The sequence below is a fragment of the Pelecanus crispus genome, chromosome 1 (assembly GCF_030463565.1).
Source record: "Pelecanus crispus isolate bPelCri1 chromosome 1, bPelCri1.pri, whole genome shotgun sequence".
NCBI classification, from domain to species: Eukaryota; Metazoa; Chordata; class Aves; order Pelecaniformes; family Pelecanidae; genus Pelecanus; species Pelecanus crispus.
Window position 1 is genome coordinate 215,124,044 of NC_134643.1, and position 12,025 is coordinate 215,136,068.

The 12,025-nt window shown below is 39.6% G+C and overlaps 1 protein-coding gene across 7 annotated transcripts in view; it reads left to right on the plus strand.

Moving 5' to 3' along the window:
• MRE11 (MRE11 double strand break repair nuclease) overlaps positions 1-12,025 on the plus strand; it is a 277,276-nt gene that overhangs the window by 12,397 nt on the left and 252,854 nt on the right. For 2 of the 7 annotated variants that reach the window (XM_075727549.1, XM_075727550.1), the window contains 8 exons: positions 890-1,099; positions 3,966-4,028; positions 4,999-5,209; positions 6,167-6,250; positions 7,284-7,339; positions 7,820-7,887; positions 8,285-8,363; positions 9,529-11,016. In XM_075727549.1, coding sequence (XP_075583664.1) covers positions 890-1,099; positions 3,966-4,028; positions 4,999-5,209; positions 6,167-6,250; positions 7,284-7,339; positions 7,820-7,887; positions 8,285-8,363; positions 9,529-9,579 — 822 coding nt within the window. In that variant the 3' untranslated portion in view covers positions 9,580-11,016. Of the gene's footprint in view, positions 1-889; positions 1,100-3,965; positions 4,029-4,998; positions 5,210-5,616; positions 5,718-6,166; positions 6,251-7,283; positions 7,340-7,819; positions 7,888-8,284; positions 8,364-9,528; positions 11,017-12,025 lie in introns of those variants that run through there. The other 5 variants (XM_075727551.1, XM_075727552.1, XM_075727553.1 and 2 more) reach the window with 5 other exon arrangements.

The following is a 12,025-nucleotide window of genomic DNA, read 5'->3' on the forward strand; positions in this document are numbered from 1 at the left end:
AATTTCAGGGAAGGTTTTGTGCTTCTGATGCAACCCTCAGAACGGTTCCTAAAGGACACCTGGAAGGATCAAAAATCATTAATAAGCATATATGATGCTTATTACTGAGAAGTTATCTGTGCTGTAGTTTACAGACAAAAGAGGCTGCTATTTAAACATTACTGTCCATATGGGGGTTTCATTCGCAGAATATCTTCTTCCCGTATTGGGAAGGAGGGTAGAGAAGAGAATGGCTGCAAAACATCACCAGTAGCATCTACTACTTCTACTAATTAGTGTCCGTAGTAATATCTTCACATAGAATATCTTGATGAATATCATCTCACTTGATGAATATGTGAGAGCTATTGGTATTTACAGAATCGCATTTCAATAGAGTAAACTTCTGCTTAATAGCTCTTAATGCCTCATAGTAATAATTTGCCCTGCTCTGTAACTGCCATTTTTTAATGTTAGGATTTTATGGTAAAACTAAGTAATTTAGCATCTATAATAATTCAGCATCTGTTTTCAATAGCATTTTTATGCCTCTGCAAGTTGATCTTAACTGCAGTTTAAAAAAGGGAGGGGAAGTAAGAAAGAGTACAGTTTACCTTCTCTCCTCTCTAAGCAAGACATTTCAGACAAATCATTTTAGATATGACTAGCACTGTAGTTTCTTTACTGTTTATGAAACTCGCTTCTCTGACAAGTCTGGAAAATACTCTGTTAAGCAATGTAACATGCTAGTAGCAAAAGGGTTTTAACTGTATTATGACGAGTAACATGTTTGCTTATTGCTGTACTTTTCTCTGATGGAAGTCTTCAATGCACGTTAGTGTTTTTGGAACCAACTTAATGTAACATTTACCTGAAACAGAGGAATACTACTCACTTTCTTTGATGGCAGATGCTTCTTAACAAAATGTTTTCCCCGATTATAAAGAAAGTACAGCTTTCACTTCTAACTGAAAGAGGAATGGGAGAAGCAGTGCAGGAGTTTGTGGACAAAGAGGAAAAAGATGCCATAGAAGAGTTGGTGAAATTTCAACTAGAAAAAACACAGAGGTTTCTTAAGGAGCGTCGCACTGATGCAGAGGAAGAAAAAATAGACGAGGAGGTAATATTCTGTTAATGTTAATTCCTTAGGAGAAGTCAAGACAGATAGTAGAAAAAGCAGTTCCTCAAACCTGGTTTAATCGATTTGCCTGTGTGTGGGGCATGTGCAACACTCACCTCTAGTCGTTTTCTGGAATTAATAAATATGGTGATGAAGTTTCAAATACATAGTTTAAAAGCTTGTATTGAAAATGGGGTTTGGGTATGCTTATGCTGATTCCCACTTTATTTGTACACGCATGCATAGAAAAGATCTGTCACTCTAATAGATGTAGAACTATATATATATGTATGTACTGTGAGAAAGATAGTAGATATAATCTCTTCTTAACTCTTTCCTATTGGCTTAGGGAAGAGTAGAGGAACAGGGCAGACATAAAGGAAACTTACCCTTCAAGTGCTCTACTAGCTTCTAACTGCTTGCATCTCAGGGTCTCCCAGACACAAACCTGGATCATGTGTATCTTAATAGACTTCTCAGTCAACTTGTTGAGCTTCCACATGAGCCCATGTATTCAGTTCTAATAATGAAGCATTGTCTAACAAGTTGTTCTGCAGCTTAACTGTGCAGCGTGTAAAGGATAATTTGGTGGGTGAGGAAAGTTGTACCTACCTGTTTTCTTGCTGATTGCTTTAACTCATGAGGGGTTGAAAGACACCATGAACAATCAGTGCCTGTAGGCTTTCTGTGCCACTTTGGGGTTGGTTTTGTTTGTTTGTCTTTTGGACTAATATCTTCTTTCCTTCTCACTCATCATATCTTTTTCGATATTTGACAAGTTGAGCTTTCTTAGTTGTACATGTATTGCAATGTTTGTCTCTTCTCAATATTGTTGTTTTCTATCTTTTTTCTTCATCTGTACCCCTTCTTTTCCAGTTATTCATAGAATCATGGAACAGTTTGGGTTGGAAGAGACATTTAAGATCATCTAGGTCCAACCCCCCTGCTGTGGGCAGGAATGTCTCCCACTAGACCAGGTTGCTCAAAGCCCCATACAACCTGGCCCTGAACACTTCCAGGGTTGGGGCATCCACAGCTTCTCTGGGCAACCTGTTCCAGTGCCTCACCACCCTCATCATAAAAAAATTGCTTCCTTATATCTAATCTAAATCTACCCTCTTTCAGTGTAAAGCTATTACCCCTTGTCCTGTCACTGCATGCCCTTGTAAAAAGTCCCTCTCCAGCTTTCTTGTAGGCCCCCTTCAGGCACTGGAAGGCTGCAATAATGTGTCCCCAGAGCCTTCTCTTCTGCAGGCTGACCAACCCCAAATCTCTCAGCCTGTCTTCATAGCAGAGGTGCTCCAGGCCTCTGATCATCTTTCTTGCCCTATTCTGGATTCGCTCAAACAGGTCCATGTCCTGCTTATGCTGGGGGCCCCAGAGCTGAATGTAGTACTCCAGGTGGGGTCTCATGAGGGTGGTATAGAGGGGGAGAATCACCTCCCTCAACCTGCTGGTCACGCGTCCTTTGATGCAGCCCAGGATACAGTTGGCCTTCTGGGCTGCAAGTACGCATTGCTGGTTCATGTTGAGCTTCTCATCAACCAACACCCCCAAGTCCTTCTCCTCAGGGCCATTCCTCAATCCATTCTCCACCCAGCCTGTATTTGTGCTTGGGATTGCCATGACTCATGCACAGGACCTTGCACTTGGCCTTGTTGAACTTCACGAGGTTCGCACAGGCGCCTCTCTCAAGCCTGTCCAGGTCCCTCTGGATGGCATCCCTTCCCTCCAGTGTGTTGACTACACCACACAGCTTGGTGTTGTCAGCAAGCTGGCTGAGGGTGCACTCAATCCCACTGTGCGTGTTGCCAACAAAGATGTTAAACAGCACCAGTGCCAATAGCAACCCCTGAGGAGCGCCACTTGTCACTGGTCTCTGCTTGCTCATTGAGCCGTTGACCGCAACTCTTTGAGTGCAACCATCCAGCCAATTCCTTATCCACTGAATGCTCAACCCATCAAATCCATGTCTCTCCAATTTAGAGACAAGGATGTCATGCAGGACAGTGTCCAGTGCTTTGCGCAAGTCCAGGTAGATGACATCAGTTGCTTTTCCCGTATTCACTAATGCTGTAACCCCATCGTAGAAGGCCACCAAATTTGTCAGGCATGATTTGCCCTTAGTCAAGCCATGTTGGCTGTCACCAATCACCTCCTTATTTTCCATGTGCCTTAGCATAGTTTCCAGGAGGATCTGCTCCATGATCTTTCCAGGCACAGAGGTGAGCCTGACTGGCCTGTAGTTCCCTGGGTCTTCCTTTTTTCCCTTTTCAGAAATGGGGGTTATGTTTCCCCTTTTCTAGTCAGTGGGAACTTCACTGGACTGCCACAACTTCTCAGATATAATGGATAGTGGCTTAGCAACTTCATCCACTGGTTCCCTCAGGATCCACAGATGCATCTCATCAGGTCCCATGGACTTGTGCACCTTCAGGTTCCTTAGATGGTCTCGAACCTGATCTTCTCCTACAGTGGGCATTTCTTCAGTCTCCCAGTCCCTGCCTTTGCCTTCTGCAACTTGGGTGATGTGGCTTGAGCACTTGCCGGTGTTCATATTTCACTGTCCCTTGTTGTCAAATTTGGTATACTCTCCTTCTCTTGAACATGATATCTCCTACTTTTCATCATGTCCCAAGCTTTTTTCTCCCCAGTTATGTAGCCCCAGTTATTAATAGAAGGTGAGATTCTTAAACGATAGGACAGCATGAAAAGGCTCTAAACAAACTGTTCAGTTATTCTTGCACTGTTCTTTGCCTCTCACATAAGCTTGACTTAATTATTCAGTGATCAAGACTTCTCACTTACTGTCTTTTGATTATTGTATGAAATGAACTATTTTGAGGGGAATTCTTTTTTTATTCAGGTGCGAAAATTCAGGGAGAGTAGAAAAAAGAATACCGAAGAAGAGGACGAGGAAGTTCGTGAGGTAACTCCTTTGAATTTTGAACATAGGCTGAAGAATGGAATGGTGACTTCTGCATATGAATGAAGTCACTTAGCAATACTTCAACATTGTCCTTGCCAAAAAGTGCCTGTCTGCCTAGGGAATATTAGTAAGTCTTTTTTTAAAATCTTTCTTGGTATAAGTGCCTAAGCTACTGCTCGTTTTGTCTTTTGAGATCTCTTTTCTTGTGCAAATTTGAACCTGAATGTTTAGTTGTTCTTGCTCTGAACTGAGGTTAGACCAGGCAGGTGACCTTCAGAGGTCTGTCAGCTTAAACTATTTGTGATCCCATCACCAGTGGACATGTGGATGGGCTGTATTGAGTAATATTCCTGGAACAAATTGGTATTATTGTTAAACCTTTAGGTACTATTGTCCTCAGCAGCAATCTTAGAGTCTTAGATCTCCCAGAGATTCATATCTACATTGCGTGTGTCTTTCCAAAGAGAATTACCAAGCACTGACATTGGTGCTCCTCTGTCTTTGCAAGCTATGTGGGTCTGGAATGAAATTTTGAGAAAAAAGACACCTGGGGTGAGACTCAGTTCTCCTAATCTGAGATAACTTCACGTGAACTAGTTGTCTTAAGCACCCACTGTCATCAATGAAGGTCAAGTCAATGGAGCCCGGAGAGTGCTTCCTCTGAGCAGATGTACATAGCTGACATAGGATGACCTGAACTGTTCTCCAAACTCCACTGACAATATATCATATTAACTAGCTCCATTCTGTTACCAGAGCTTAGCTAAGTACTTTATATGTACACATCTAAATTAAATAGACTAAATACTGTCCCTGCTTTTTGACAGACCTCCTTGCCTTCTATAATGCTGTGAACTTGGGTCTTCCAAGCCTCCATGACTTAGAGCTATATGTCACAACTAGGATTTAACACTGGTGCGCTTAATCATTTAAGATTCTTTATCCTATAGCACTTACTGTTCCGTTTCAGGCAATGACCAGGGCTAGAGCCCACAGATCTGAGGATGCAGTTCTTGTTGCAGCCTCCAGTGATGAAGAATTCATGGATACAGGGGTGAAAGGCACTGGTGATTCAGATGATGGCCTTCCTGCAACACTGAGCCGAGGAAGAGCAAGAGGTAGGGCAAGAGGTGCAAGAGGACAAAATTCAACAGCAAGAGGTTCATCTCGAAGGGGAAGAGGTAAGAAAAACTTCACACTTATGTACTCCAGTTACTGACTTTATTTTTTTTGTGTAAAAGGCAACTCTCTTCTGATGCTTCCATCAAGTGGAAATTTGTTGCTTAAGGACTCCCACTGGAAAAAAAAATATTCACAAATATTTTTGGTATCATATTACATACAGTTGACTGCTTTACAAGGCTTAAGTTGTGACTTTTTCACAGGGTGATTAAAAGAAAAATATCTTGCTTCCCAGCTATGGAAACATAGTAGACTCTTAAAAGATGCATTATCGGGAAGGTCTGTGCAATGAAGTGCATAGATGAACCTTTGTTACTGCTAAGGATAATGCATTTGATAAATAGAGAGAGAAGGTACAGATTGTCTCTATCCTAATGCAATTTACAAGAGACTTCATTGTTTCTAGTGACTGAGAAAATGAGGAGTGTTTCCTAAGCAAAATGAACTAAATAGCTCCTTGGCTATGTGTGATTGTGCACTTTACAGTGATAGCGGTACTTCCATTATGTAAGTACTTTCATTATATATAAATATATATATAAATAAGTAAAGAAAGAAAAGTTGGGATCTTGCAGTAGTATACTCCTTTGGCTTGTCTCAGTAATATGCCCAAAGGTCTAAGAGCAGGATGAGTTGAAACAAAGGCACTCATCTTAGGACTGATTTGGTCAGTGCCTTTAAACTGGTTCTATGAGCATGCGCTCCAACACTCTTGTGGTCCCATCAAAGCAGGGGCATGTGTGTTAAGAGGCTGTGTCTGTGGAGCTTTGAACACTTGACCCAGAGCAGTTCTTTTGCATGTAAAGAGGTCTTTGATTCAAGGAAGAAAGTGAAGGAGTAAAGAGGAATGTAGGTCTTTAAGGGACTTTCCACTCAGTAATGCTAGAACAAAGGCTGGGGGGAGCAGGGAGAAATAACCACTGAATGGATTTACATATTGTTTATTATCCCTACAGGAAGCACTAGCCAAGAGTCAGCTACTAGCAGCAGAACCTACAAGCCTGTATCCATGCCTGCCAAGAATACGTCTATCATGGATGGTAGGCCTTTGATCTGTCCATTACTCTAATCTGCTCTCTCAAACTGTAATGAAGGTGTTTATTTAATGATGAAGTGCCTTAACTGCCTTTATTTCTATTAGTCCAATTCAGCTGTGAGAGATTCTTTTGGTTCTAATGAAACAGAGTAACTAACAGTGATGAGAGAAAGAAAAATGGAGGAGAAAAAAAAGAATAGTAATATCCTGCTGTCATGGGGTAAAATGAAATGTGTCAGGAACTTCTGACTAGAACTGGAAATAGGGAACATCTTACTGTACGCAATTCCTTAAGGAATAAGCATAGAAGGAATGTGGTTTAATAGCGTCTACTTTATCCAGAATATTCCTCAGTGGATAAAAACTTACTAACTTGTAAACATCAGTCATGTTTAAAGTTTTAATGCAAATCCGTTTAGTCTTACATTGTAGCAAGTTTTAGACATGTTAGTTTTTACTAGGGAAGAGAAACTTATGTGGGACTAAGCCACATATGTGAGAGTAGCCCGCCCTTGCTACAGAGGACAGGCTCTGAGGAAACAGGGTAGGTAATATAAGTATTAAAGAAAAAAATACTGCTCACAAATCTATACGTGAATCCCACACAAAATACCTAAAGGTAGAGCGAGTTTTAAATTAACCAGCAAATTACCTAAATTTTAAATTGGTCAAAAATGGCCTAAAATACTGCAGAGAAATCAATTTTAGCAGATGTGTTGATGTCTAAACTGTCAGACATACAGGAATATCAATTATAGTAATATTTTTCTCTTCCTCTTAACCAAAGTTACTGAAGGTTTTTCAGCCAGACTGGGAAGCACCTGCTGCTGCACAGAGGGTTACATTCCTGGTTTGTTAGACTCTGGCAAAGGCTTTGTTTATGTTTTGGGTTGGGTTTGGGGGGTTTGCTTGCTTGTTTTACAGGGTATTTTGCAGAGGAAATGCATGCTAAGCAGGTCTTAAATAAAAAGAATGATAATAACATCTGCATTTTAAAGTGCTCGTACAATAAAAATGTGACATTTGTTTTATTCTAGCCTTTAGGTCTTTGAAACCAGAGTCCTCTTTGAATTCATCTAAATCTTACTCTGAGGTAAGAAGCATCTTGCATGAGTGAAGTTGCACTGTCTTTTGCTGTCTTCTGATTTGAAAGATAAACATGTGGTCAAAACATTAGCCTAAACCAGCAGATGTTCCCAAGCTTATCAGTTCCAGCAGTAAGTTTCTGCATGTTAATTTGTAGACCTTTTGCACCCATTTTTGGTATGAGGTTTGTCTGAGAAAAACAAAGACGATGTTTTATTTGTGACCGCAGTCTAAGATGCAGAGTATATATACATGAGTATTTTCGGGGTTTCTGCAAGATCAAAGATCTCAAGAGCAAAACTTGTGCTGTATTTGCACATTGTACCGTTCTAGCCTGGAGCCCTGTCAAGTGTGTGTTAAAACTAAGTAGGTAAATAGTTGGAAAAACCCCCAAAGGTTCTATGCTGCAGGACTGTAGTATTATGCACTATATCTCTGTAAGAATAAATTCTGTGAAAAAGCTTTATAAATTATATATTTTTTTCAGGATATTATAGGTGATGACTCTGATCTAGAAGACATTTCTATTGTTCCTTCTTCCAAAGTAAATCAAAGGTTGGTATGTTTACTTATGAATGCTACCATGACTGCCTTATTTTTTGATTGGCAATCAGCAGAGTCCAGGGATCTGATCCACTACCTGAAAAAACAGATTTTTTTTAAGAGAGTCATAACAGTATTTAGAGAATTTATATACATTTTTACCTGTTAATGTGGATGGTCTTTCTATAACAATAAATTGGCCTACTCAGTCAGTGCTGATTGAGATAAGCTAGGTCAGAGCCTTAGAATTAATGTTAGCGTGAGAATTTGAATCATTCTACTTATTGTTATTTCTATTAATTCTTAATCTCCGTATTAGTAATCTAAATCTAAGTTGAAGAGGAAGTTATTGGAATGTCTGGTAACTGAGGACTTGCTGATGCTTTTTTTTCTCTTTGTATGTTTCAAGGTGGTCGACTTCATCTTCACTTAGTAAAAGAGGTTCACAAAGCCAAACATCTAGAGGAGTTGATTTTGAGTCAGATGAGGTATGGTATATAGGGGTCTCTTTTTCTTTCATTTCCTGTAAGTTTCTGTAGTTTACTGTTTTACAGCTATTTGAATAAAGCATTTTACAGTAAAACTGATTTTTTTTTTTTTTTTACTAACAGAGCTAGATTATTGCAACCAGCTTTAATTAGAATATCTACATAATCATCCAAAATAAGGCTAGAGGGGACCTCAGGAAAATATCCAGTCCTTTTTCCCTTCAATTCTTAATCAGTTAATTGTCATTCCTGAAATGTGTGGAATAGGTTATTTTGCCTGGGGAGGAAAGTAATCATAATATCTTCTAGTGCTTGGCTATGTCCTTTCATTTGTTTATACATTTTTTCCATGTAAGAAGGAAGGATTTTTTTTTTTTTTTTTTTGCATTTAAAAATGGCTATTTTCCAGGATACTTTATTGTTTTATTATTGCAAATTATGTAAATACACTTTAAAAAAAATTAAAACACTATCTTCGAGTTTAAGATGTCTGTTCTTGCAGTATGTATTCAAACTACTAGGAAATGGTTTCTTCCATAACTAAACAAGTAGAACTTTATTCACAGTTTTGCACTGAATAGAATACACATTGTACTGTCAAGCACCATGCACTTTGTTTTCACAAACTAGCAGACTGTCATGTATGGTCAGGATCCTAGCCTTAACAATGTCAGATGTGGGCCACTTCAGACAAAATGTTACATTCTTGTCCCTTCTCTCCATTGTGCTATCTCTTCTTGTTATACCTGAAACACAAAACTACATGTTTGCTTGAACGTGCAAAAAAGGCCAGTATTTTTGATTCATGCAAATCTCAGTAAATTATGATGTGTGATACATATATGAACATAACTTCATTGAGGTACGTGCTGCTCATAATGATACCATTTTCCTAGGTCACACCTGAAATATAGATTGTTCCTCATTTCAGAGTAGCTGTTCTGATCATATTGACGTAAACTCCGTTTCTAGTATCTTCATATTTGTGATCTGAACTTTTAAATCAATGGATAATCTCTTTCATATCAAAACCAACAAAAACAGATCTGTCAGAAAACATGGAATAATGTGACCAGGCTTTCTAGTTTAATCTAAAGTGACTTTACTTTTTATGACTCAGAATGCATGCTAGTTCTAATAATGCGTATATGTTTACAAATTGCAGGATGAATTTGATCCATTCAAAAGCACAGCAACGTCAAGAAGAACTAAGTGATTTCTGGCTCACTGTACAGGAGAGACCATGAAAGTTAGCAAAGAAAATGGAAAGCAGTTTGCAAGGCATTCAATATATGACATTTCTCTGTAAATGTTAGCTTGCCTTCAATTTTCACTTCAGATTAAATGGTTTTGGTTTGGGGTTTGGGGTTTTTTTTTTTTTTCCAGTGGCATCAAATTTGGTATAATTTTGGGTGTTGCATTGCTTGATGCATTAGACTAGAGTGTCTAGTATTCTGAAGTACTGCCTGAAACTGAAAGTTCTTTCTAAAACTTCTAAAAGGCTGTTTTCTTTCTGGGATGATGATGTAAGTAACAGTTCTATCTTTTATAGAAAACTCCATCTCTTGGGCTTGAATTTTGCAGAGGAGTAAATTTATAGTAGTATGCAAGTATGGATATGGACACAGACTTGGTCAGCATAACAAAACTTGTACTTATTTGCAATTTTCTACGGATACAATTGAAAACTCTGAAGAATAATAGTTTGACCCAAAAATACAGTTTTTAGTATTGAAGCTGGAAAATGTTCTAATACTTTCAACTCTACTAGGAGAACTAAACCCACTATTGCACTGTTATTAAATGTCATAGTATACGGGAATGAGTTCTGCTCTGTAATCCGAGAAGTGCCAAAGACTTCAGATTGAATGGCGTTGTCAGCTTTTACCCTGTAAATAAGATGCAGGGGCTAGAACCTTACAGCTTCACAAGGAATGCTGCTTGAGAATAAAACAATTGAGCAAGTAACAGGCAGGACATTGCCTCTTACCTGGAAAATGTCAACTAAGAAAAAGGTATCTGTTTCCTCAGCCCACTGCTTCAGTAACCCTCCGAAAATGTCATCACTATTTTCCAAGTATTCTCCAAATGAGGCTTTGAAAATACAGTATTGTATTCACAGTGGGGGAACCACTCCTTCCGTTGAAGGAGCCAAGACCTAGACCTATTCCTCCTTCTCTCTTTCCAACTCTGTTACAGCCCCCTCCCAAAAAGTGCTGTTCTACAGCTATGGGCCATTAAAGCTAATCAAGGAAAAGGCCAGAAGAGCTCATCAGCTAATGCCACAGCATGTCAGGGAAGCACTAAATACATTGAGTAGCTGCAGCCATGCCTTTGCATTTTTACTTTCTCCTTCAAAGAGATGGGATTGGGCAGTTGTGTTTCTCTGGCTCTCACTGAACATGACTTGTTACTTTGCCTGCATATATGCTGTAGCAGGGAACCTAAATGAGCCTTGAACCTCCTGAAGACTTCCATAAGAATGATCAAGACCTGCAATTTCCAGTGTAGAGCTTAGTAGCAGCTTACAAAGCAGTGTGATCGCTTAAAGTATCAGCAAATAATATGGTAGTCTGGCCCTTTCCTTTCATTAAAGGTTGTCAAAGCTATAATATTACCTATGCAATTAAAAAGCTGCTGTAAATACCCTTCAAGATGAAGGCTTAGATCTTTTTTTTTTTTTTTTTTTAAATAAACTATTTCTGTTAAGTAAATTGTGAATGTCAGTTGTATGGATTACATTGAATCTGAGGGATTAAAATTTTTAGAACACTTTGCTATTTTATATTGTTATCTGCATGTATTGGGTCTGGCTGGGGTGGAGTTAACTTTCCCCGTAGCAGCCCACGCAGTGCTGTGCTCTGCATTTGTGCTGGAAGGGTGTTGATACCGCACCACTGTTTTGGCTCCTGCGGAGCAGCGCTCCGCAGCATCAAGGCTGCGTCTGCAGTGCCCCCGCAAAGGCCAGGAGGCTGGGGAGGGGTGGAGGGGACACAGCCAGGGCAGCTGACCCCAACTGACCACAGGGAGATTCCTTACCATATGACGTTGTGCTCAGCAAAACAGCTGAAGGAAAGGAGGAGGGAGGGACTACATTTGTTATTAAGGCATTTGTCTCCCAAAACAACCGATACACATACTGCGGTGGCTGGGTGTCACCTGCTGATTGGGACATAAAGAATAAATCTCTTTCTTATGCTTTGCTTTCATGCACTAGCTTTGCTTTTTTTTCCATTAAACTGCCTTTATCTTGATCCAGGAGTTTTGCATCTAATTTTCTCCCCCTGTCTTGCTAAGGATGGGGAGTGAGTGGCTTGGCGGGCACCTGGCAACCCCCCAAGGTCAACCTACCACACCAAATTAATCCTCTTTTGTTATAAAGACTTAAATTGGCTAGTTTATTGTTTCACTACGGTCTTAAGGGGACTCTTATCTTTTAATGTTGCAGGCACATCCTAGGCAAAGATTTTAGCAAAGTATATAGGATAATAGGAATCGTATCAAAGGTTCTTTCTACCTTTTTCACAATGTTTTTTCAGTCAACTGTCAAATTCACAGCGACTTTGTTTACAGTGTTAAACTGCAGTAGTTCTCAAATTGTCTTCTAGAGAAGATAAAGATGGCATCCTTCACTTCGGGGGGGGAAATGCGACCTGGTGTGT